The sequence below is a fragment of the Salmo trutta genome, chromosome 3 (genome assembly GCF_901001165.1).
Source record: "Salmo trutta chromosome 3, fSalTru1.1, whole genome shotgun sequence".
Taxonomy (NCBI): Eukaryota; Metazoa; Chordata; class Actinopteri; order Salmoniformes; family Salmonidae; genus Salmo; species Salmo trutta.
The window spans coordinates 71,779,386-71,806,146 of record NC_042959.1 but is presented as its reverse complement, the minus strand read 5'-3'; the positions used below and the strand labels follow the sequence as shown (position 1 = coordinate 71,806,146).

Below are 26,761 nucleotides of genomic sequence, written 5' to 3'. Positions count from 1 at the left end.
TCACCACCATCACTCACCATGCTCTTCTGTCTGGATTGTCAGCAGCAGGTCTTATTGACAAGTTATTCCCAAAGTGCATCTGTTACATTTAACACAGAAGCAAGTCCCTTTCATAGTGTTGTTGTCTAACTAAAACACACCTCGAAGTGGAAGGTGAGAGTGCCTGTCTGGATTCCCCTCTCCAGTTGTTTCATGGACTCTTCAAGTGTCTGGGCTTGTTCTGATTGGCCAGGCAGAAGCAGTGGCTCACCGTGTGATTGGCCAGTCAGAGACAGGGCAGAGGGAAACTGCAGCAGGGGTGCCACACGCCCTGGACCTAAACACACACACACACACACACACACAGTGTGTTACCTGCATCAGTGTCTGGCTAGCAGGCCCATTCTCTTGCTCTCTCTAGTGTGTGTTACCTTTGCGTCGTATAAGCAGAGCCAGCTCTCTGGAGTGGGACTCTCTGCTGGCTCTTATAAACATGACCACCTGGTCATGCGTGTGTTCAGAGATGTCACGACCGTTGATCAGCACGACCTGGTCACCTTCCAACAACCTGGGCTCAACCCGCCCCGCCTACAATCAATTCAACAAGTCAAATCACATTGGATTCATCTAAAGTACTGTTTACAAATGCATTATCTACACAGATAAACCAGAAGACATGTCACTTACAGGGGAGTCAGGGTTGACCTGGGATATGGCCAGGGACATCTTCTGGTCCACGCCACCCTGAGAAGAGGAACAGTCAGGGATACAGGAATGGTACTGCATGTAAGAGAGTAGGTGTGTGATTAATTGAAGGGGAGACTCACTTTGACATTGAAACCAAACTTTCCGTCGTGATCAGGAGCGAGACGCACCAATAGCAGGTCGCCATCCCCCAGAGCACGCTGCAACACACACAGATTAGATACTTTATCACAAACACATGATCACACCCTTGTCTGTCTGGGTAACTGACCTTGTCCCGGTAGTGAGAGGTGGCCTTAATGTCTTCCTCTCCTGTGCCGATGTCATCAACCTGCGACCATCCGCCTCCTTGGCTGTGAGTGCCAGAAACACCGAGATAGATACGGTGTTCAGAACTGACTCCAACATGAGAATGTACTTTACACTGATACACACACGATATGAAATTGTGTGTGTCTGACCTGTGTGTAGGCGTGCCCTCCTGGCTGCCCCTGCTGCTGCTGAGGGAGACCCTGTAGGTGTAAAAGACATCCTCCCCCTCCGACACGTCTCGCAGGTCATTGTTCAGCTCCACTGAGGAGGGGCGGGGTTTACGGGCGCCATGACGCACACGAGGACTCCGCCTAACAGAGAGATACAGAGACAAGGTACGATGAAGTTACCCCTAGTCACAGCTACCCCTTACATGGTATCTCCTGCTGCAGCAGTGTGTGAGGCTGTGGTGTGGGTAGTACCAGTTGGGTGTGAGCGGGGGGGATCGGGACGGTAGGCTCTTGGTCTCCAGGTGTTCTGACGAGGTGGATCCCCTCAGAGCTGGGTTCCACTCCATCCCACCCATCACTTTCTTACACACTGGACCACTGCAGAGGAGACGAGGGTGTGTGTGTGTGCAGATGAGTAAAAGAAAGACAGAAAGATAGTGTGTGTGTGTGTGTGTGCGCGCTTGCCTGTCTGTTTTAGTGTTGCCCAAGGCCCAGTGTTGTGAGAGCAGCTTGTTGTGTATCTGGGTTGCCAGGTTGGTGTGGTGTGGGCTACGGGTTGCCAGGTTGGTGTGGAAGAAGCAGTGATGGTCTACACATGACCTCCACAGGTTCTTACAGGCCCTGGGGCACGGCAGGACCAGGCTCACCACACAGTCCTGCGTCTCCCCCTGGAACACACACAGGTTATGAAGACAACACTAAGGTCAGCCAATAGGAGAGCAGGACACAATTTTGAGCCAATCAGGACTCACATGTTTGCGTCTGAGCTGCATAAGGAAGCGTTTCCTCTTGAAGGATATCTTGATGATGTTCACCCTGCAGGAGACAATACACACTCAGGGTATGTATTTGCATGCGGTGTGTGTGTGTGTGTGTGTCTGATCAGAAGTCCAGGTGCTCACCAGGGGAAGAAACTGGAGCAAATCATGTTACAGAAGATAGCCACGCCCCCTGAGGCCAATCCCACCAATAGAGGGGAACTGTTGGAGTCCTGAGAGAAAGAAAGAGATGGAAACATGAGAGGGAGAAGAGGGAAGACGAGGGCGAGTCAGAGGGAGACATATGGAGGTACTTACCATGGCAGTGTGTAGCTCCACTCCATACAGCTCCAGAGTTCTTGCTGTGTTGAGAAAACACAGCTCTGCCTCACTCTGCTTCAGCCCCCTGAAACAGCACATGAGTAGGATAGGTTGGTATCAGCTCCACCATGTCCTCTAGTAGGCTAGGGGGGTGCTGTACACGTGCCTGGCCTGGGTGTGGGTGTGTACCTGTGCCCTGGGTACAGAGCCTCCACTCTAGACAGGAAGTCATCATCCTGCTCTGGGAGGAAGTGGCTTTTGGACAGGTAACCAGGGAGAAGGTCTGGGGAGTAGTCGCCTAGCTCAGCTACAACACAGAGAGAGAAAGGGGAGAAAGAGAGAGAAGGGGAGAGAGAGAGGGGGTGAGAGAGAGAGCAAGAGAAGGGGTGAGAGAGAGAGGGGGGATGAGAGAGGGGGGTAAAACAGATTGTTAAACACCCAGACAGACAACACACTAAAAAGACCAAAGAAGAGTAACTTACACTGCACAGCATAGGAGGCCAGTACTACAGCTGCACTCAGAGGACACTTCAACCTGCAGGACACACACACACACTTTCTCAATGTAATGTCACATTGTTTACACCACTAGGTGGAGTAAGAGGGAATGCATGTGAAGGTGGGAGCTCGTAATGTGTCTGACCTGCCCTCTCTGATGTCACTTCTGATCTGGAGGAAGTACATATGTCTGAAGACACACAGGACAGTAGAGGAGACTTATTATCTGAATCACACATGTACAGTACAAGCTAATGTCACACACACACCCTCTAAATAGTCTACAGGTACACACACACACACTCTACATAGTCTACAGGTACACACACACAGACACACACACACACACACAGGGGCTCTGAAACCAGGTCTCCAATAGGAGAACCCAACCTCTTGACCATTAGACCAAGAGGAAATTCCCTATTGGGCCAAAGGTTCCAGTGAGTTTGAAGTGGCAGGCAGGGCTACCTCATCCCGAGACCATGATCTCTCCTCATGTCCATACCTAGTCTGGTCATGCTGTAGAGAGTTGGGGTCTGAGATGAAGAATCGGACTCGGAGGGTCAGGTAGAATGGAGAGACAACTCCTGTAGGACAGAGACTCTGTTAGACACAGCCCAATGACCTCACCTCTGACCTTAACCCGACCGTCACCCCTGACCTTAATAATCCGTCACCCATGACCGTAAAAACCGTCACCCCTGACCTTAATAATCCGTCACCCCTGGCCTTAATAATCCGTCACCCCTGGCCTTAATAATCCGTCACCCCTGGCCTTAATAATCCGTCACCCCCGGCCTTAATAATCCGTCACCCCCGACCTTAATAATCCGTCACCCCCGGCCTTAATAATCCGTCACCCCTGGCCTTAATAATCCGTCACCCCTGACCTTAATAATCCGTCACCCCTGACCTTAATAATCCGTCACCCCTGACCTTAATAATCCGTCACCCCTGACCTTAATAATCCGTCACCCCTGACCTTAATAATCCGTCACCCCTGACCTTAATAATCCGTCACCCCTGACCTTAATATGACCCCGACAGTCTCCTCACCCCTTCCACAGAATTCAATCTTATATTTATCAAAATGCTCACTGGGCTAAACAGTAGGGCGTCACTGGGCTAAACAGTAGGGCGTCACTGGGCTAAACAGTAGGGCGTCACTGGGCTAAACAGTAGGGCGTCACTGGGCTAAACAGTAGGGCGTCACTGGGCTAAACAGTAGGGCGTCACTGGGCTAAACAGTAGGGCGTCACTGGGCTAAACAGTAGGGCGTCACTGGGCTAAACAGTAGGGCGTCACTGGGCTCAGGCTAAACAGTAGGGCGTCACGGGGCTCAGGCTAAACAGTAGGGCGTCACTGGGCTCAGGCTAAACAGTAGGGCGTCACTGGGCTCAGGCTAAACAGTAGGGCGTCACTGGGCTAAACAGTAGGGCGTCACTGGGCTCAGGCTAAACAGTAGGGCGTCACTGGGCTAAACAGTAGGGCGTCACTGGGCTCAGGCTAAACAGTAGGGCGTCACCGGGCTCAGGCTAAACAGTAGGGCGTCACCGGGCTCAGGCTAAACAGTAGGGCGTCACTGGGCTCAGGCTAAACAGTAGGGCGTCACTGGGCTCAGGCTAAACAGTAGGGCGTCACTGGGCTCATGCTAAACAGTAGGGCGTCACCGGGCTCAGGCTAAACAGTAGGGCGTCACTGGGCTCATGCTAAACAGTAGGGCGTCACTGGGCTCATGCTAAACAGTAGGGCGTCACTGGACTAAACAGTAGGGCGTCACTGGGCTCAGGCTAAACAGTAGGGCGTCACGGGGCTCAGGCTAAACAGTAGGGCGTCACCGGGCTCAGGCTAAACAGTAGGGCGTCACCGGGCTCAGGCTAAACAGTAGGGTGTCACCGGGCTCAGGCTAAACAGTAGGGCGTCACTGGGCTAAACAGTAGGGCGTCACTGGGCTAAACAGTAGGGTGTCACTGGGCTCAGGCTAAACAGTAGGGCGTCACTGGGCTCAGGCTAAACAGTAGGGCGTCACTGGGCTAAACAGTAGGGTGTCACTGGGCTCAGGCTAAACAGTAGGGCGTCACCGGGCTCAGGCTAAACAGTAGGGCGTCACCGGGCTCAGGCTAAACAGTAGGGCGTCACCGGGCTCAGGCTAAACAGTAGGGCGTCACCGGGCTCAGGCTAAACAGTAGGGTGTCACTGGGCTCAGGCCAAGGTCTCATTTAGTGTTTCTTACCTTTCAGCTGCTTCTTCAGTGGTTTGTTGGCCTCCAGCCACCTCTGCAAGACAAACTATGTTAATCAAGACATGATGCTACATTCACCATCTGTTGTGTGAGTTTTAGAGTATTCACTAAGTATGTGTAGCTACTCACAGGAGAGTGTGTTTGAGCTGTGTTAGTGTAGCTACTCACAGGAGAGTGTGTTTGAGCTGTGTTAGTGTAGCTACTCACAGGAGAGTGTGTTTGAGCTGTGTTAGTGTAGCTACTCACAGGAGTGTGTGTTTGAGCTGTGTTAGTGTAGCTACTCACAGGAGAGTGTGTTTGAGCTGTGTTAGTGTAGCTACTCACAGGAGAGTGTGTTTGAGCTGTGTTAGTGTAGCTACTCACAGGAGAGTGTGTTTGAGCTGTGTTAGTGTAGCTACTCACAGGAGAGTGTGTTTGAGCTGTGTTAGTGTAGCTACTCACAGGAGTGTGTGTTTGAGCTGTGTTAGTGTAGCTACTCACAGGAGAGTGTGTTTGAGCTGTGTTAGTGTAGCTACTCACAGGAGAGTGTGTTTGAGCTGTGTTAGTGTAGCTACTCACAGGAGAGTGTGTTTGAGCTGTGTTAGTGTAGCTACTCACAGGAGAGTGTGTTTGAGTGACGATGGTGGTGTTGGAGTCTCGTAGCTGCAGACTGAAGAAGTGTCTCTCCAGCAGACCCAGCTGGTTACACACCTGCTCCAGCAAAACCTCACCTGCATCCTGCTTCTGAGAGACGCAAAACACACCTTACACACACACTGACTGACTCCCGGTATGTTTGTGTGTGTGTGTGTGTGTGTGTGTGTGTGTGTGTGTGTGTGTGTGTGTGATATTGCAGTACAGTGTGTTTTGGTAAAGCTTTTCTAGTGAGTGTGTTCTCCATGTCAAGGTTGTGTGTTGACTGTGTGTACTCACGTTGACTGTAAAGGTCTGGATAGTGTTGTCCAGTAGTTGAACCAAACACAGTAGATCAGGTTTGGGCATGTCTGTTACCGCGGGTTACTCAACCTCTTACACACACACACACACACACACACACACACACATCTATCAGAGTCCAAAATGTGCACGCACAGCAGTATTCTAGAATATTGGACCATTGGCTTTCATACTTCTCAATGCGGCTCGAGATATTTCTCCAACTGTCAACACATTCAAATCAATAGAGGGACGCGTATGCTGAGCCGCGTTGGTTAGGAATGTTGGGGAGGTACCGTTATGGCTGTGTGTTCCCTCCGCGGACAGTGGTCTCAGAGCTGCGTAGCTATGTCACAATGGGACGCGGGACTGTCACGTCTCTCTGTGTCTTTGCACTCTGAATTACGCGTCACTCACTCACTCACACACACACACACACACACACACACACACACACACACAACCCTCAGTCCATCTCTCCACAACCTGGGGAGAGATAAAACACACATCTTAATGAAACACCTCCAGACTCTGGAAACTGGGATGATATCTGCTCATGTAGTTTAGCCACTCCCTAAGGATGACATCATCTGCAGTGAACAGCCCCTTTTCTACTTCACACACTGAGTAATGCAGTGTGTCTGTGAAGCAGTATCATGCTACACTGAGTAATGCAGTGTGTCTGTGAAGCAGTATCATGCTACACTGAGTAATGCAGTGTGTCTGTGAAGCAGTATCATGCTACACTGAGTAATGCAGTGTGTCTGTGAAGCAGTATCATGCTACACTGAGTAATGCAGTGTGTCTGTGAAGCAGTATCATGCTACACTGAGTAATGCAGTGTGTCTGTGAAGCAGTATCATGCTACACTGAGTAATGCAGTGTGTCTGTGAAGCAGTATCATGCTATAATGAGTAATGCAGTGTCTGTGAAGCAGTATCATGCTACACTGAGTAATGCAGTGTGTCTGTGAAGCAGTATCATGCTACACTGAGTAATGCAGTGTGTCTGTGAAGCAGTATCATGCTACACTGAGTAATGCAGTGTGTCTGTGAAACAGTATCATGCTACACTGAGTAATGCAGTGTGTCTGTGAAACAGTATCATGCTACACTGAGTAATGCAGTGTGTCTGTGAAACAGTATCATGCTACACTGAGTAATGCAGTGTGTCTGTGAAGCAGTATCATCTACACTGAGTAATGCAGTGTGTATCTGAAGCAGTATCATCCTACACTGAGTAATGCAGTGTGTCTGTGAAGCAGTATCATGCTACACTGAGTAATGCAGTGTGTCTGTGAAGCAGTATCATGCTACACTGAGTAATGCAGTGTGTCTGTGAAGCAGTATCATGCTACACTGAGTAATGCAGTGTGTCTGTGAAACAGTATCATGCTACACTGAGTAATGCAGTGTGTCTGTGAAGCAGTATCATGCTACACTGAGTAATGCAGTGTGTCTGTGAAGCAGTATCATCTACACTGAGTAATGCAGTGTGTATCTGAAGCAGTATCATCCTACACTGAGTAATGCAGTGTGTCTGTGAAGCAGTATCATGCTATAATGAGTAATGCAGTGTGTCTGTGAAGCAGTATCATGCTACACTGAGTAATGCAGTGTGTCTGTGAAGCAGTATCATGCTACACTGAGTAATGCAGTGTGTCTGTGAAGCAGTATCATGCTACACTGAGTAATGCAGTGTGTCTGTGAAGCAGTATCATGCTACACTGAGTAATGCAGTGTGTCTGTGAAGCAGTATCATGCTACACTGAGTAATGCAGTGTGTCTGTGAAGCAGTATCATGCTACACTGAGTAATGCAGTGTGTCTGTGAAGCAGTATCATGCTACAATGAGTAATGCAGTGTGTCTGTGAAGCAGTATCATGCTATAATGAGTAATGCAGTGTGTCTGTGAAGCAGTATCATTCTATAATGAGTAATGCAGTGTGTCTGTGAAGCAGTATCATTCTATAATGAGTAATGCAGTGTGTCTGTGAAGCAGTATCATCCTACAATGACTAATGCAGTGTGCATGTTGGTAATACATTATTATCTGTCCAGAGTCTGAACATGTCCTTTTTTCCCTGTTCTCTCCTCCGCCCTGTGCAGACTGCTGAATGATAAGAATGTTAAATATTGTCAGAGACAAGCTAGTCCATCCACAGGCCTAGGAACTGATCTCAGATCTACATGCACACACACGAGCTGCAGTGTTGTTTACACAACAGTTCTACTGGGCATCAACCCACGCTTTTAATAACAGCCCTGTGTGTGTGCTTGTTCATGTAGGCTAAGGGGAGTGGGCCAGGTCTTTTTGTAGGTCTTTGTAGGTCTCTCTCTCTCTCTCTCTCTCTCTCTCTCTCTCTCTCTCTCTCTCACTCACACACGTTAATGTTTGGACTCACTCTGAATACATTACAGTGAGTAGAGCGCTCTCTCACGCCTGATTTTCCATAATGATAATGACATTCACACCAGTTACAATTGAGCTGCCTAAACTATTTTAGGACAGAGTTGTTTGCCAAGTCTAGACTTGAGTGGGCAGTATTGGTATACAACATTGCCTATTTAAAGTGTGTCAGCTAGGCCTGAGATTTGCTCCTGGTTGCATTGGCGAACTTGTTTTCAGATGAGCAACGTTATCTCGGTTATCGATTAAACTAGTGTATCGCAATGATTAACACGGAGAATAAGATAACGTCCGATATACTACATGGTAGGTTATTTGAAACATACAGCCTCGACGTGGACTTTAAACTAAGTAGTCTCTATGAACGACCAACATAAACGTAGCCTAATGTTATAGGTTATTCTGCTGCTACGCTCAACATGCCATTCAGCAACTTTAACGTTACTTCACTTCGGATATCAAGTTGTTCCTGGAGGATTGTTATGAGAACACAGACAATCTAGCTTGAGAAGATCAGTTAAAATACCTCGGTAGTCCTGGATTTGGAAACTTTGTCATGTCCGTTGATACTATCGCTGTTAAAAACCTTGGAACTGGGTGCGTCGCGCGGGCAGGTGGAGGTAAACATCGGTAAATGTCCGGAAAGAGATATTCCGGCGGCCCCGCCTCTTCACAATGCGCGCTCCCGCCTTGGTGGATGCGTGTTCTGGTCCTCAACCACCCCCGCTGTAGGCTACAGCAGATCATATTCTTTCATCAGAGGAAGAAGATATCATGTAATCTGTTCACGCAGCCCCGCAGAACTGTAGAATGACACTGATTCACCAGAACAAGGGGTGGAATATACTTTGAAAAAAAGCTCAACTTCCAGAGATGTGAAAGTGAAACTCGGTCGAGGTTCTTGGCTGGTCCGCAAAAGAGTGGAGTCCCTCAGGTTTTGTTCATTGGGACTACTTTGGGATCGCATCATTCTTTCCTTCCTTCCTTGAAGTAGCCTAGGTTACTTATTCATAGGAGAAAAGGAATGGTGCCTCAGCATAGCTTCCACATGTCCTGTCGTGAGGAGGCTCATCCATGGTCCAGTCAGGGGCTCGCTTCCTCTCCTAAAGCAGCGTCATCTCCTTGTCCCCTCTCCTTTATCTCAGTAGTCTAATGACTCCATCTCATTGTCTCATCTCCTCGTTCATCTGTACTCATCCATAAAGTCAGATATTTCCAGTTTTTCCATTCCCGGGTAGATGAAGAAAATGAAACCTGTCTGATTACATCCCCAATTAAAATGTGACTTTCTATCCGATCGAGACAATCATATTACTATCAATGTACCGGTCTCTGTCCTAACAGAATATGTTGTAATCCTATGTCAAACAGCCTGAGATGCAGCCTGTTATTTAATCCCATAGAACCTCTCTGGGGTCCTGCTGCCATCTACAGGGAAGACGAGGTACTGCTGAAGCGGGTGTTTGTTATTTTCTTTCAATTCGTGTCGAATTAATTTGTAGACAACCAGGTGAGGGGAGATCCTAACTAATCAATGGCGTTAATTGATCAATCAAGTACAAGGGAGGAGCAACAATCCGCAGACACTCGGCCCAGCTAGGACAGGGGTGGGCAAACTTTTTAGTTCGAGGGCCGCACAGATTGTTGGGGGAACTGATTTGTTTGTCAAAATCAATTTGCAGGCCAGAAAAGGGGGTTATTTGAACATCTATACTGTAGGTCCATTATAATTTATATAAATATATACTGTAGGTTCATTAAAATTTATATAAATATATACTGTAGGTCCATTATAATTTATATAAATCTATACTGTAGGTCCATTATAATTTATATAATATAGTGTAGGTCCATTATAATTTATATATACTGTAGGTCCATTATAATTTATATAAATATATAGTGTAGGTCCATTATACTTTATATAAATATATAGTGTAGGTCCATTATACTTTACATAAATATATAGTGTAGGTCCATTGTAATTTATATAAATCTATAGTGTAGGTCCATTATAATTTATATAAATCTATACTGTAGGTCCATTATAATTTATATAAATATATAGTGTAGGTCCATTATACTTTATATAAATATATAGTGTAAGTCCATTGTAATTTATATAAATATATAGTGTAGATCCATTGTAATTTATATAAATATATAGTGTAGGTCCATTGTAATTTATAGAAATATATAGTGTAGGTCCATTGTAATTTATATAAATATATAGTGTAGGTCCATTATAATTTATATAAATATATAGTGTAGGTCCATTATAATTTATATAAATATATAGTGTAGGTCCACTATAATTTATATAAATATATACTGTAGGTCCATTATACTTTATATAAATATATACTGTAGGTCCATTATACTTTATATAAATATATAGTGTAGGTCCATTATAATTTATATAAATATATAGTGTAGGTGTAACGATCGTCGCCTGGTGACGAGGAAGCGGACCAAAACGCAGCTGGGAGCGAACACATGTTTATTGAACACACTGGAATTAAACATGTACACAAAATCAAGAAAATTGTCGATACGTTACGTGCTCAAAACAAAGAGACAACAACCCACAAACATCGTGGGGGGAAAAAGGAACTTAAATATGATTCCCCAATCAGAGGCAACTAGCGACAGCTGTCTCTGATTGGGAATCAACAGAACCCAACATAGAATTACGCCCCAAAGCAAGGCTATACCAAAACCATAGAAAATAAACTATAGAAATGCCACACCCTGACCAAAATAGAAGAGTTCACCTGGTCAGGGCGTGACAGTACCCCCCCTCCAACGGTGCGTACTCCCGGCGCACCAACCTAAAGTCTATTAGGGGGGGGGACCCGGGTGGGCGCCTCACCCTCGGTGGAGGCTCTGGCCCCGGGCGTGTTTCTCCCCCTGCCTCCACCCTAGCCCTACCCCTCTGGCCCGGACTGGACCACGGTGGAGCGGCATGCTCAGGCTCCGGAGCGGAGCCGCCGACCGGAACAGGACTGGTCACCGGTGGACCGGACACAGGCCGTGCCGGACTGTGGACACGCGCCGTGGGCCTGGTGCGGGGAACAGGGACGGGCCGGACAGGACCGGGGACACGCACCACCAACCTGGTGCGGGGAGCAGGGACGGGCCGGACTGGCCTGGGGACACGCACCACCAACCTGGTGCGGGGAGCAGGGACGGGCCGGACTGGACTGGGGACACGCACCACTGGCTTGGTGCGGGGAGCAGGGACGGGCCGGACTGGACTGGGCTGGGGACACGCACCACTAACCTGGTGCGGGGAGCAGGAATGGGCCGGACAGGACTGGGGACACGCACCACTAACCTGGTGCGGGGAGCAGGGACGGGCCGGACTGGACTGGGGACACGCACCACTGTCTTGGTGCGGGGAGCAGGGACGGGCCGGACTGGACTGGGGACACGCACCACTGGCTTGGTGCGGGGAGCAGGAATGGGCCGGACAGGACTGGGGACACGCACCACTAACCTGGTGCGGGGAGCAGGGACGGGCCGGACTGGACTGGGGACACGCACCACTAACCTGGTGCGGGGAGCAGGGCCGGGCCGGACTGGGGACACGCACCACTAACCTGGTGCGGGGAGCAGGGACGGGCCGGACTGGACTGGGGACACGCACCACTAACCTGGTGCGGGGAGCAGGGACGGGCCGGGCCGGACTGTGAACACGTACTGGTGACCTGAAGCGTGGAGCTGGTTTAGCCACTCGTCCTAGCTGGATGCCCATCCTAGCACGGCATGTGCTGGGCATGTCCACCGGATGCACCGGGCTGTGCGGGCGCACTGGCGACAGCGCGCAACTCCGCTTCCCATGGCTTGGTGCGGGGAGCAGGGACGGGCCGGACAGGACTGGGGACACGCACCGTGGGCTTGGTGCGGGGAACAGGAACGGGCCAGACAGGACTGTGAACACGCACTGGTGACCTGAAGCGTGGAGCCGGTTTAGCCACTCGTCCTGGCTGGATGCCCATCCTAGCACGGCATGTGCTGGGCATGTCCACCGGACGCACCGGGCTGTGCGGGCGCACTGGCGACACAGCGCGCAACTCCGCATACCATGGCTCCTCCTCCAGATCTTCCCTCTGCAGGTCCTCAATCAAACGCCTCATCTCCTTCTCTTCCTCCGCCGTCATTCCCCACGAGAGCAGTGGTCTGGGCTCTTCCTCTGCCCTTCCGGACTACCCCATTAGCCCCCCCCCCCAATTTTCTTGGGGCTGTTTTCCGGGCCTCCTCGACCGCCGCCTGCGACTCCGTCTACCGGCTGGCTTTTCCTCCTCGACCTGGGAATCCGTCCGCCAGGGTCCTCTCCCCGACATGATCTTTTCCCAGGTCCAGAACTCCTTCCCCTCGCGAGCCCATCTCTCGCGCTCCTTTTCCTCCCGCTGCTTGGTCCTGGTTTGGTGGGTTGTTCTGTAACGATCGTCGCCTGGTGACGAGGAAGCGGACCAAAACGCAGCGGGAGCGAACACATGTTTATTGAACACACTGGAATTAAACATGTACACAAAATAAAGAAAACTGTCGATACGTTACGTGCTCAAAACAAAGAGACAACAACCCACAAACATCGTGGGGGGGGGGGGGGAAAGGAACTTAAATATGATTCCCCAATCAGAGGCAACTAGCGACAGCTGTCTCTGATTGGGAATCAACAGAACCCAATATAGAATTACGCCCCAAAGCAAGGCTATACCAAAACCATAGAAAATAAACTATAGAAATGCCACACCCTGACCAAAATAGAAGAGTTCACCTGGTCAGGGCGTGACAGTAGGTCCATTATACTTTATATAAATATATAGTGTAGGTCCATTATAATTTATATAAATATATAGTGTAGGTCCATTATAATTTATATAAATATATACTGTAGATCCATTGTAATTTATATAAATATATAGTGTAGGTCCATTGTAATTTATATAAATATATAGTGTAGGTCCATTGTAATTGATATAAATATATACTGTAGGTCCATTATAATTTATATAAATATATAGTGTAGGTCCATTATAATTTATATAAATATATAGTATAGGTCCATTATAATTTATATAAATATATAGTGTAGGTCCATTATAATTTATATAAATATATAGTATAGGTCCATTATAATTTATATAAATATATAGTGTAGGTCCATTATAATTTATATAAATATATAGTGTAGGTCCATTATAATTTATATAAATATATAGTATAGGTCCATTATAATTTATATAAATATATAGTGTAGGTCCATTATAATTTATATAAATATATAGTGTAGGTCCATTATAATTTATATAAATATATAGTGTAGGTCCATTATAATTTATATAAATATATAGTGTAGGTCCATTATAATTTATATAAATCTATACTGTAGGTCCATTATAATTTATATAAATATATACTGTAGGTCCATTATAATTTATATAAATATATAGTGTAGGTCCATTATAATTTATATAAATATATTGTGTAATTCCATTATAATTTCAACATACTTTCTATCTTGTTTTAGACATTCAAGAGTGGCCTGGAGTGTTTTTTAAAATCCAAAATAATCACAATTTTTGTTGCCCACCCTGTACTTTGCCCAAGAGTAGGAAAGGGCTGGCTTCTTATCCCATACCATTCTTCAGAGAATGTGCAGTTGCTCACTCCCCCCATGGACACTTGCTCACTCCCCCCCATGGACACTTGCTCACACCGCCCCATGGACACTTGCTCACACCCACACATGGACACGTGCTCACTCCCCCTCATGGACACTTGCTCATTCCCCCCCATGGACACTTGCTCACTCCCCCCCATGGACACTTGCTCACTCCCCCTCATGGACACTTGCTCACTCCTCCCATGGACACTTGCTCACAACCCCCCTTGGACACTTGCTCACTCCCCCCCATGGACACTTGCTCACACCACCCCATGGACACTTGCTCACACCCACTCATGGACACTTGCTCACTCCCCCTCATGGACACTTGCTCACTCCCCCCCATGGACACTTGCTCACTCCCCCTCATGGACACTTGCTCACTCCCCCCATGGACACTTGCTCACAACCCCCCTTGGACACTTGCTCACAACCCCCTCATGGACACTTGCTCACATCCCCTCATCAAATCAAATCAAATCAAATTTATTTATATAGCCCTTCGTACATCAGCTGAAATCTCAAAGTGCTGTACAGAAACCCAGCCTAAAACCCCAAACAGCAAGCAATGCATGTGAAAGAAGCACGGTGGCTGGGAAAAACTCCCTAGGAAAAACTCCTGAGAAAGGCCAAAAACCTAGGAAGAAACCTAGAGAGGAACCAGGCTATGAGGGGTGGCCAGTCCTCTTCTGGCTGTGCCGGGTGGATATTATAACAGAACATAGTCAAGATGTTAAAATGTTCGTAAATGACCAGCATGGTCAAATAATAATAATCATAGTAATTGTCGAGGGTGCAACAAGCACGTCCGGTGAACAGGTCAGGGTTCCGTAGCCGCAGGCAGAACAGTTGAAACTGGAGCAGCAGCATGGCCAGGTGGACTGGGGACAGCAAGGAGTCATCATGCCAGGTAGTCCTAGGGCTCAGGTCCTCCGAGAGAAAGAAAGAAAGAAAGAAAGAGAGAATTAGAGAGAGCATATTTACATTCACACAGGACACCGGATAAGACAAGAGAATACTCCAGATGTAACAGACTGACCCTAGCCCCCCGACACATAAACTACTGCAGCATAAATACTGGAGGCTGAGACAGGAGGGATCAGAAGACACTGTGGCCCCATCCGATGATACCCCCGGACAGGGCCAAACAGGCAGGATATAACCCCACCCACTTTGCCAAAGCACAGCCCCCCACACCACTAGAGGGATATCTACAACCACCAACTTACCGTCCGAAGACAAGGCCGAGTATAGCCCACAAAGATGTCCGCCACGGCACAACCCAAGGGGGGGGCGCCAACCCAGACAGGAAGACCACGTCAGTGGCTCAACCTACTCAAGTGACGCACCCCTCCCATGGACGGCATGGAAGAACACCAGTAAGTCAGTGACTCAGCCCCTGTAAAAGGGTTAGAGGCAGAGAATCCCAGTGGGAAGAGGGGAACCGACAAGGCAGAGACAGCAAGGGCGGTTCGTTGCTCCAGCCTTTCCGTTCACCTTCACTCTCCTGGGCCAGACTATACTTAATCATAGGACCTACTGAAGAGATAAGTCTTCAGTAAAGACTTAAAGGTTGAGACTGAGTCTGCGTCTCTCACATGGGTAGGCAGACCATTCCATAAAAATGGAGCTCTATAGGAGAAAGCCCTACCTCCAGCCGTTTGCTTAGAAATTCTAGGGACAATTAGGAGGCCTGCGTCTTGTGACCGTAGCGTACGTGTAGGTATGTACGGCAGGACCAAATCGGAAAGATAGGTAGGAGCAAGCCCATGTAATGCTTTGTAGGTTAGCAGTAAAACCTTGAAATCAGCCCTTGCCTTAACAGGAAGCCAGTGTAGGGAAGCTAGCACTGGAGTAATATGATCAAATTTTTTGGTTCTAGTCAGGATTCTAGCAGCCGTATTTAGCACTAACTGAAGTTTGTTTAGTGCTTTATCCGGGTAGCCGGAAAGTAGAGCATTGCAGTAGTCGAGCCTAGAAGTAACAAAAGCATGGATTAATTTTTCTGCGTCATTTTTGGACAGAAAGTTTCTGATTTTTGCAATGTTACGTAGATGGAAAAAAGCTGTCCTTGAAGCAGTCTTGATATGTTCTTCAAAAGAGAGATCAGGGTCCAGAGTAACGCCGAGGTTCTTCACAGTTTTATTTGAGACGACTGTACAACCATCCAGATTAATTGTCAGATTCAACAGAAGATCTCTTTGTTTCTTGGGACCTAGGACAAGCATCTCTGTTTTGTCCGAGTTTAAAAGTAGAAAATTTGCAGCCATCCACTTCCTTATGTCTGAAACACAGGCTTCTAGCGAGAGCAATTTTGGGGCTTCACCATGTTTCATTGAAATGTACAGCTGTGTGTCGTCCGCATAGCAGTGAAATTTAACATTATGTTTTCGAATGACATCCCCAAGAGGTAAAATATATAGTGAAAACAATAGTGGTCCTAGAACGGAACCTTGAGGAACACCGAAATTTACAATTGATTTGTCAGAGGACGAACCATTCACAGAGACAAACTGATATCTTTCCGACAGATAAGATCTAAACCAGGCCAGAACTTGTCCATGTAGACCAATTTGGGTTTCCAATCTCTCCAAAAGAATGTGGTGATCGATGGTATCAAAAGCGGCACTAAGATCTAGGAGCATGAGGACAGATGCAGAGCCTCGGTCTGACGTCATTAAAAGGTCATTTACCACCTTCACAAGTGCAGTCTCAGTGCTATGATGGGGTCTAAAACCAGACTGAAGCGTTTCGTATACATTGTTTGTCTTCAGGAAGGCAGTGAGTTGCTGCGCAACAACTTTTTCTAAAATTTTTGAGAGGAATGGAAGATTCGATATAGGCCGATAGTTTTTTATAATTTCTGGGTCAAGATTCGGCTTTTTCAAGAGAGGCTTTATTACTGCCACTTTTAGTGAGCTTGGTACACATCCGGTGGATAGAGAGCCGTTTATTATGTTCAACATAGGAGGGCCAAGCACAGGAAGCAGCTCTTTCAGTAGTTTAGTTGGAATAGGGTCCAGTATGCAGCTTGAGGGTTTGGAGGCCATGATTATTTTCATCATTGTGTCAAGAGATATAGTACTAAAACACTTTAGTATCTCCCTTGAGCCAAGGTCCTGGCAGAGTTGTGCAGACTCTGGACAATGAAGCCCTGGAGGAATACCCAGATTTAAAGAGGAGTCCGTAATTTGCTTTCTAATGATCATGATCTTTTCCTCAAAAAAGTTCATAAATTTATTACTGCTGAAGTGAAAGCCATCCTCCATTTGCGAATGCTGCTTTTTAGTTAGCTTTGCGACAGTGTCAAAAAGAAATTTCGGATTGTTCTTATTTTCCTCAATTAAGTTGGAAAAATAGGATGATCGTGCAGCAGTGAGGGCTCTTCGATACTGCACGGTACTGTCTTTCCAAGCTAGTCGGAAGACTTCCAGTTTAGTGTGGCGCCATTTCCGTTCCAATTTTCTGGAAGCTTGCTTCAGAGCTCGTGTATTTTCTGTATACCAGGGAGCTAGTTTCTTATGACAGATGTTTTTAATTTTTAGGGGTGCAACTGCATCTAGGGTATTGCGCAAGGTTGAATTGAGTTCCTCGGTTAGGTGGTTAACTGATTCTTGTCCTCTGACGTCCTTGGGTAGGCAGAGGGAGTCTGGAAGGGCATCAAGGAATCTTTGGGTTGTCTGAGAATTTATAGCACGACTTTTAATCTTCCTTGGTTGGGGTCTGAGCAGATTATTTGTTGCAATTGTAAACGCAATAAAATGGTGGTCCGATAATCCACTCCCCCTCATGGACACTTGCTCACGTCCCGTCATGGACACCTGCTCACTCCCCCTCATGGACACCTGCTCACTCCCCCTCATGGACACCTGCTCACTCCCCCTCGTGGACACCTGCTCACTCCCCCTCATGGACACCTGCTCACTCCCCCTCATGGACACCTGCTCACTGCCCCTCATGGACATTTGCTCCCGCCCCCTCATGGACACTTGATTACTCCCCCTCAGGGAAACTTGCTCACTCCCCCTCATGGACACCTGCTCACTCCCCCTCATGGACATTTGCTGACACCCCCTCATGGACACCTGCTCACTCCCCTCCATGGACAGCATTGCATGGATGTAAGCATAAAGGGATTTTCTGAAATTCAGCGATTGAGAGCTACAGTGTATGCAGCAGGCTTGTGTCCCAGCCCAGTACTAACAACCCCGATTCTCTTCCACTAACCAATGGTTAGGTGTGTCCCTTTTGCCCAATCCAGAGAGTGGCCGTTGTGGTGTCGTCAAAAGAGAGTGCTTCTTCTCTGTGAGATGTTGGAGGGTTACGGACGTGTTACAATGTGTAGTGTCACCAGTTGCTGTGCCAGTAGGTTACCAAGGTCAGAGGTTATATAGAGTAAGATGTGGGATGATGAGTTATAACCAGAAAAGACTGGTTCCTCTGACTCTTAATGGGGTGACCCCCCCAACCATCTCTCTGTCAGGGGAGTGATAGGATGGGGTAACTTCCTCTGCCTCTCTCTCTGAGTGTCATCTTACTGCTGCAGTAACCAAGACACAACAGCACTGACTGTCCCCTGAACTCCACTGCCCCAAATATAGAGACTAGTGACAGAGAGAGAGAGAGAAAGAGAGAGGGGGGAGAGAGAAACAAAGAAGGAGAGAGACAGAGAAAGAGAGAGCGAAATAGAAAGAGAGAAAGAGAGTGGTAGAGAGATAGAAGGGAGGAGAGAATTAGAGAGAGAGAGAGAAAGAAAGAGAATGGTCGAGAGAGAAAGAGAGAGAGAGATAAATGTCTTTGAAATGTCTTTATTCATTTGGAACTTTTGTGAGTGTAATGTTTACTGTTAATTTTTATTGTTTATTTCACTTCTGTTTATTATCTCCTTCACTTGCTTTGGCAATGTTAACCCATTTTCTTTTGTTTTGGTCTCCCCCACCCCTCTCTCTGTCCCTCTCTTTCTGATGGTCTTCCTCTGTGTGATGGGCAGAGTGTGTTGTTGGTGTTGTCATCGTGGGAGCAGTGCGTGTTCCCATTTGTCTGTCTCGTTAGGGCAACATGTATGCACTTTCTCATTAGGACAGTGTGAACCTATTGACTAGAGTCTAGACGGTGTCTGATTCAGAAAGCTCTCTGGCTACATATGAAGAGTTTATTTCCAAAATTCCATACATTTTTCACGTTTTTCATATGTGTGTAAAATATTACTGTTCTCAGTTTTTTTTATTCATAGATTGTAGGTATGTATTAAAATGTGTTTTTTTTTGCAAAACGCTATACAGTATATCCATTGTTTATCTGGAATGGAATGTTTGTATCCTGTATATTTGACTGTGATATGTGGTTGTCTCACCTAGTTATCTTAAGATGAATGAACTACCTGTAGTCGCTCTGTACAAGAGCATATGCTAAATTACTAAAATGTCAAATGTAAATGTTTTACATACAGATCTCATATTACTGTATGGATTCAAAGCATATATATATAAACAGTTGAAGTCGGAAGTTTACATACACTTAGGTTGGAGTCATTAAAACTCGTTTTTCAACCACTAACACAAATGACTTGTTAACAAACTATAGTTTTGGCAAGTCGGTTAGGACATCTAATTTGTGCATGACACAAGTCATTTTTCCAACAATTGTTTACAGACAAGTGAAGTGCACCAGTCCCTCCTGCAGCAAAGCACCCCCACAACATGATACTGCCACCCCCGTGCTTCACTGTTGGGATGGTGTTCTTCGGCTTGCAAGCCCCCCTCTTTTTCCTCCAAACATAACAATGGTCATTATGGCCAAACAGTTCTATTTTTGTTTCATCAGACCAGAGGACATTTCTCCAAAAAGTACAATCTTTGTCCCGATATGCAGTTGCAAACCGTAGTCTGGCGTTTTTTATGGCGTTTTTGGAGCAGTGGCTTCTTCCTTGCTGAGCGGTAGGCCTTAAAATACATCCACAGGTAGGCCTTGAAATACATCCACAGGTACACCTCCAATTGACTCAAATGATGTAAATTAGCCTATCAGAAGCTTCTAAAGCCATGACATAATTTTCAGGAATTTTCCAAGCTGTTTAAAGGCACAGTCAACTTAGTGTATGTAAACTTCTGACCCACTGGAATTGTGATACAGTCAATTATTAGTGAAATAATCTGTCTGTAAACAATTGTTGGATACATTTCTTGTCATGCACAAAGTAGATGTCCTAACCGACTTGCCAAACCTATAGTTTGTTAACAAGAAATTTGTGTTAGTGGTTGAAAAACGAGTTTTAATGACTCCAACCTTAGTGTATGTAAACTTCCGACTTCAACTGTATATATATATTTCATATTGATGTCACAAATGTATCATTTGTACAGTTCTTTATAAAACATTTAGAATTTGTTACATTTGACTGTGTAAAACCTATTTCTCTGAGAGTGAGGCGGATATATAGCATTTAGCAAAACAATTATTCATTGTCTCTCTGAAATAAAACTATCAAGTGATAGATTTCAAACAAATACTTCTCTGTCATTTAAGAAGCCCATGCCATAATTAGATAGTGAAAAAACACCAATATCTTTCATAAGTTCTTTAAACAATAAAAGCTAATTTGCCAACATTTATTAAAATTGATATATAGCCTTTTGGGAAAATACTCAGTATGTAATGAATTACATGATTTGTTTTATTATATTATGTAATATTGATACACTCTTTGGCACACACAGAATACAGACGTGTGTGTGTGTGCGCACATGCGTGTGTGCAAGCGTCTGTTTTCTAAATGGCCAATGAGAGGAAAGTTAAATGTCAGAGGTCATAGATCAGGTCAACGTTGAGTGTGGTAAATCTACAGTAGTCATTCCTCCTCAGACAGGTCTATATAGACTACAGTCTGTAGTGACTCTGAACAGAGTGTACCTGTATCTGGACCAAAGCAGATGACCTCTGACCTTGACCTTTGTAACTTCCTGGGGTAGTTTGGAAAACAGCATGGTCTGACTCTTACCCTACAGCCCCTGCTGTGACTCATTGTGTGTATTTGTCTCTCCTTGTCTCTTTTGTTCTATTTGTTCTGTCTTTCTGAATGGTCAGTGGAAACTAGTGGTGAGTATTGATCTCCCCTCTGTGTGTTCTGTCAGTAGAGTTCATTTATCAGGATATAGGACCCTTTAGAGGAACCAGAGTACCTACCACACACACACACACACACACACACACACACATTCCCCAAAGCAGTAGCACAGTGTCTGTCCATGCAGAGTTCTTACAAAGTTTTAGAAGGTTTTCCATTGATAGGAGTGTTGATTCCACAGTACACCCGGGGCGCGCGGGAGCCCCTGTCAGGATTTCCTGGATGAGTGACTTGAGCCCAATGCCCACACAATAGTGTAGCCTACAGGGGTGCCTTGGACTCAATTAGGCCTACGTCAGAGAGGTCTTTTGATGGGAGAGCGTGTGGGATTGTTGTAAATAGCCTGCCTGCCGAGTGCGTGCTGTCAGTGGTGCTGAACTCTCCAGACCGCAGCCACCAGAGTTAAAGAACATATCAGTTTGTTCGCTCCTTTTACTGGACATTATTATTTCATCCAGATGGGAGTTTTGCAGCCAAGGCGCAGAATGTCCTATGCCAAAATGAAAGGGCTTGTGTCATTTTTTACTGGTAAGTTTGACATTCTATGGAATTCTATTAATGTAGTTACAACTATGTGTTTTCATATTCTAGTGTTTGAATGCTCGGTGGCCTAACACCTTTTCTAGCCAACTGCTATAATGCGTTATTATGGGGTTATAAAGCATTGTCAATAACAGGTACACTACATTACCAAAAGTATGTCGACACCTGCTCCTCGAAGATCTCATTCCAAAATCATGGACATTAGTATGGAGTTGGTCCTGCATTTGCTGCTATAACAGCCTCTACTCTTCTGGGAAGGCCTTCTACTAGATGTTGGAACATTTCTGCTGGGACTTGCTTCCATTCAGCCACAAGAGCATTAGTGAGGTCGGGCACTGATGTTGGGCAATTAGGCCTGGCTCGCAGTCAGCGTTCTAATTCATCCCAAAGGTGTTCGATAGGGTTGAGGTCAGGGCTCTGTGCAGGCCAGTCAAGTTCTTCCACACCGATCTCGACAAACCATTTCTGTATGGACCTTGCTTTGTGCACAGAGGCATTGTCATGCTGAAACAGGAATAGGGCTTTCCTCAAACTGTTTCCACAAAGTTGGAAGCACAGAATCGTCTAGAATGTCATTGTATGCTGTAGTGTTAAGATTTCCCTTCGCTAGAACTAAGGGGCCTAGCCCGAACCATGAAAAACAGCCCCAGACCATTATTCCTCCTTCACCAAACTTTACAGTTGGCACTATGCATTGGAGCAGGTAGTGTTCTCCTGGCATCTGCCAAACCCAGATTTGTTCATTGCACTGCCAGATGGTGAAGCATGATTCATCACTCCAGAGAATGTGTTTCCATGGCTCCAGAGTCCAATGGCGGCGAGCTTTACACCACTCCAGCTGATGCTTGGCATTGCACCTGGTGATCTTATGCTTGTGTGAGGCTACTCGGCCATGGAAACCCATTTCATGAAGCTTCTGACGAACAGTTCTTGTCCTGACTTTGCTTCCAGAGGCAGTTTGGAAATCGGTAGTGAGTGTTGCAATTGAGGACATATCATTTTTACGTGCTACGCGCTTCAGCACTCGGTGGTCCCGTTCTGTGAGCTTGTGTGGCCTACCACTTCGCGGCTGAGTCGTTGTTGCTCCTAGACGTTTCCACTTCACAATAACAGCCCTTACAGTTGACCGGGGCAGCTCTAGCAGGGCAGGCATTCGACGAACTGACTTGTTGGAAAGTTGGCATCCTATGACGGTGCCATGTTGAAAGTCACTGAGCTCTTCAGTAAGGACATTCTACTGCCAATGTTTGTCTATGGAGATTGCATGGATGTGTGCTTGATTTTATATACCTGTCAGCTACGGGTGTGGCTGAAATAGCCGAATCCACTAATTTGAAGGAGTGTCCACACACTTTTGTATATATAGTGTATAACACATCGTTAATGTCATTGAATAGCATGAATGACGCCCTTGATGTCTTACATCATGTTACTAGAGATTTTTTGACCTTCATTTCCGTTCAATGTTTTTCATTCGATTTTCAGCTCCTTTATAGTGAGTTTAGTTATATCAACACTTTGAGCGCCAACTGATATTGATACTGACATAGTCTTATATAAGAACCCTCTCCTGTGTTTCAGCTCAGCTTGAAGGGAAGAAAGGTGGCTTCAGCAACTTCCTGCACAAACTGGTGTCCGACCACCAAATCTTTCAGCAGTAAGTCACAACTTACTTCATGTTGTAGTAATGATTGTACTCCATATTGATGATCTAAGATAACGTATTATGTTATAATTAACACAGAGACAAACATAGGCCTAACACTGTCCATGTCGTCTCTGTGAAGCCTGGACGCCCAGACCATCCTGCTGCAGGAGAGCCTGAGAGAGGAGAGAGAAGAGTGGGAGGAGAGGGAAAGAGAGGAGAGAGAAGAGAGGGAGGATAGGGAAAGAGAGGAGAGAGGGGGGGAACATCAGTGAGTATTTATAGGCAAACAGCCAGGACACCTATGACCCATTTATATAATCTCTGTCTGACCCAAATCTACCCCCCCCCCAATCCCTTTTCTCTCTATCAGCATCTGCCAAGTTTGCTGTAGGAGGAGACTGGGTGAGTACCCAAAGTTATGGCCAGGAGTTTTTCCTTGAGTTGCCCATAGCCAATGGAAATCATCAGACCTCACACTCATGCTGCTCTGTTGTCATGTTTACCAGGGTGAAGCCTTCTGATTTCCACAACCTGAACGTCATCGGCAAAGGAAGCTTTGGGAAGGTGGGAGCAACTGTGTGTGTCCCTTTACATGTGTGTGTGTTTATGAGTAGGCCGGTGTGTGTTTGTTGTGTTGGTGATGTATTTATCTTGTTGCAGGTGGTGTTAGCGAGACACAGACAGAGTGGAAGTATGTACGCTGTCAAGGTTCTACAGAAACAGGAAGAAAGAGGTATCTATTATTCTATTCTATTTCCATTCTATTTCCATTCTATTGTATTTCCATTGCATTCTATTTCCATGTAATGTTGTGTGTGTAGGTGGCAGGGAGGTCAGGTGCAGGAGAATCGAACTTGGTATAAATGGAGTAGTTTAATAACGTTTAACAAAACTCCAAAACCAAAGTACATAATAAATAAAAGTGGGTACAAGAACCCGTCGCGCACCAATCCATAATACACGAGCATACAAACAAACAATCTCTGACAAGGACATGAGGGGAAACAGAGGGTTAAATACACAACATATAATGAATGGGATTGGAACCAGGTATGTAGGAAGACAAGACAAAACCAATAGAAAATTAAAAATGGATCAATGATGGCTAGAAGACCGGTGACGTCGACCGCCGAGCACCGCCCGAACAAGGAGAGGCATCGACTTCGGCAGAAGTCGTGACATTCCCTTCTATTCTATTTCCGTTCCATTCTATTTCCGTTCCATTCTATTTCCGTTCCATTCTATTTCCGTTCCATTCTATTTCCGTTCCATTCTATTTCCGTTCCATTCTATTTCCGTTCCATTCTATTTCCGTTCCATTCTATTTCCGTTCCATTCGTTTTCCATTCCATTCTATTTCCATTCCTTTCTATTTCCATTCCATTCATTTCCATTCAATTATATCCTTTATCTATCCCTCTCTCTCTCTCTCTCTCCTTCCAGCAGAGACATGTGATGGTAGAGAGGAGTGTGTTGCTGAAGGGACTACAGCATCCATTCCTGGTGGGGCTCCACTTCTCCTTCCAGACCTCTCACACTCTCTTCTTCGTACTGGACTACATCAATGGAGGAGACTTGTTCTACCATCTCCAGAGGGAGGGAGCCTTCCCGGAGCCCAGAGCAACATTCTACTCTGCAGAGATGGCCTCAGCCCTGGGCTACCTCCGCTCCCTCAACATAGTCTACAGGTGCACACACACACACACACACACACACACACACACACACACACACACACACACACACACACACACACAAAATGAGAGAGAGCGCATTTTCCTCAGTGATTTAACACTCGGTACCCCCCCTTAGAGACCTGAAGCTAGAGAACATCCTATTGGACAGTGGAGGTCATGTGGTTCTGACGGATTTCGGGCTGTGTAAAGAGGGCGTGTCTGTGGGTGGGACTATGCAAACGTTCTGTGGAACCCCTGAGTATCTGGCGCCAGAGGTGTTGTTAGGCCACGCCTACAGTGGAGCCGTGGACTGGTGGGGGCTGGGGAATGTACTTTATGAGATGCTTCATGGACTGGTGAGTGTGTTTCTCTTTCTCTTCTCTTTCAGCTACTTTTCAACTAGCATATTCCATCCACTGCACACTTATCTGGCTCCCTCTCTCCTCTTTCTTCTTTTCTCTCTCTCTCTCTCCCTCAGTCCCCGTTCTACAGTCGCAGTAAGGCCGAGATGTTTGAGAACATCCTTCACGCCCCCCTGCAGCTCCATAGAAGTGTGTTCCAGTCTGCCCGGTCTCTGCTGCACGGCCTGCTGGAGAAAGACTGTACCAAACGCCTTGGGGGGGAACATGACCTTGTAAGCACCCCCCCATTACCCCACCTGGCACAGAGTGCTGACACATACATGCAAGACCACATACACACACGCACCCATACACACATTGACGTGCTGTCTCACTTTGTTTGTAGGCTGAGCTGCAGGGCCACACCTTCTTCCTGTCCATCAACTGGGATGACCTGCTAGCCAGGAAAGTCCCTCCCCCATTCATTCCCAACCTGGTGTGTGTGTGTGTGTGTGTGTGTGTGTGTGTGTGTGTGTGTGTGTGTGTGTGTGTGTGTTTTATAGGGGCTATGGGTCAGTTTGGATCTGTGACTCCCTGAATGTGTCTGATCACTCGTTCCCTCCCTCTCTCTTTCAGTCTGGTCCGTGTGATATCCGGTGTTTTGACCCGGAGTTCACGCTTCTTCCAGTCCCCGCCTCCCTCGGTTTGAGTGACATGTTGGGAGACGTGGCCAATGGAGCCTTCCCAGGGTTCTCCTATATGCCTCCGGCTGAGGTTGTATGAGTATGAAGTGTCCATATATCACTCCCTATTCGGCCTGAGTAGTAACCACCAATCGGGCGCCGAAGGGAAATGGTCAAAAGTACCATGGTTCTGAGGGGCCCACAACCCTCAGAAGTGTCCGTTTCTCATTTTCTATACCGGCTGAGTAGTTTGCCAATGCCCCCGAGTTTCTAGGACATGGAACTCTTGTTGTCAAAAACCAGGTTTCTGATTTCGAGCCGGTACATGTCTGGTCCACCCGGGCCTGAGTGTGTAAACCCCGGACAGGTAGACTTACCGATCTTTACTGTGTCACTCACACTGTTTCAAGTGTATTCCGCTGTCAGGGGACAAATTTCGGGACACCAAAATAAACTTTAAACTTTAATAAATCGAAAAGTACAACTCCAATCTGGATGGGGTTTTTTTAGGGTTAGGCCCCTCCGCCTAACCCTAACCCAAAATTTGGGACCTCTAGCCCCTCGGGAAATATTTGTAATCATTATTTTAAAATTTCAGAAATTGGTCGAAAATGTGACAAAGTGCCCAGAGACTAAGTCCTTTCGCTCCAGAGACTAAGTCCAACTGTGGTCCTGGTATTATTTTGGTTACCAAGCCCAAATTTTCAAAACGGTTTTAAATGCATTCAGGGGGCATCCAGACCTCCATGCCTGCTATGGGAGCA

General features: G+C 46.5%; 1 protein-coding gene and 1 pseudogene across 5 annotated transcripts in view; one reads left to right on the top strand and one right to left on the bottom strand.

Annotated features, from left to right (window-relative positions):
* Nucleotides 1–9,561, bottom strand: part of ptpn3 (protein tyrosine phosphatase non-receptor type 3) — a 32,497-nt gene extending 22,936 nt beyond the window's left edge. The window contains exons 1-20 of one of the 5 annotated variants that reach the window (XM_029746520.1): nt 8,836–9,561; nt 6,095–6,386; nt 5,898–5,992; nt 5,583–5,708; nt 4,977–5,019; nt 3,249–3,330; nt 2,889–2,933; nt 2,728–2,780; nt 2,435–2,552; nt 2,243–2,330; nt 2,069–2,157; nt 1,919–1,982; nt 1,632–1,834; nt 1,419–1,544; nt 1,146–1,307; nt 956–1,037; nt 807–884; nt 667–723; nt 411–567; nt 141–316 (exon numbers count right to left, since the gene is read on the bottom strand). In XM_029746520.1, coding sequence (XP_029602380.1) covers nt 141–316; nt 411–567; nt 667–723; nt 807–884; nt 956–1,037; nt 1,146–1,307; nt 1,419–1,544; nt 1,632–1,834; nt 1,919–1,982; nt 2,069–2,157; nt 2,243–2,330; nt 2,435–2,552; nt 2,728–2,780; nt 2,889–2,933; nt 3,249–3,330; nt 4,977–5,019; nt 5,583–5,708; nt 5,898–5,966 — 1,818 coding nt within the window. In that variant the 5' untranslated portion in view covers nt 5,967–5,992; nt 6,095–6,386; nt 8,836–9,561. Of the gene's footprint in view, nt 1–140; nt 317–410; nt 568–666; nt 724–806; nt 885–955; nt 1,038–1,145; nt 1,308–1,418; nt 1,545–1,631; nt 1,835–1,918; nt 1,983–2,068; nt 2,158–2,242; nt 2,331–2,434; nt 2,553–2,727; nt 2,781–2,888; nt 2,934–3,248; nt 3,331–4,976; nt 5,020–5,582; nt 5,709–5,897; nt 6,387–8,835 lie in introns of all 5 variants that reach the window. The other 4 variants (XM_029746521.1, XM_029746522.1, XM_029746524.1 and 1 more) reach the window with 4 other exon arrangements.
* An 11,217-nt stretch (nt 9,562–20,778) lies between these two features.
* Nucleotides 20,779–26,097, top strand: LOC115165951 (serine/threonine-protein kinase Sgk1-like; annotated as a pseudogene).
* The last annotated feature ends 664 nt before the right edge of the window (nt 26,098–26,761 follow it).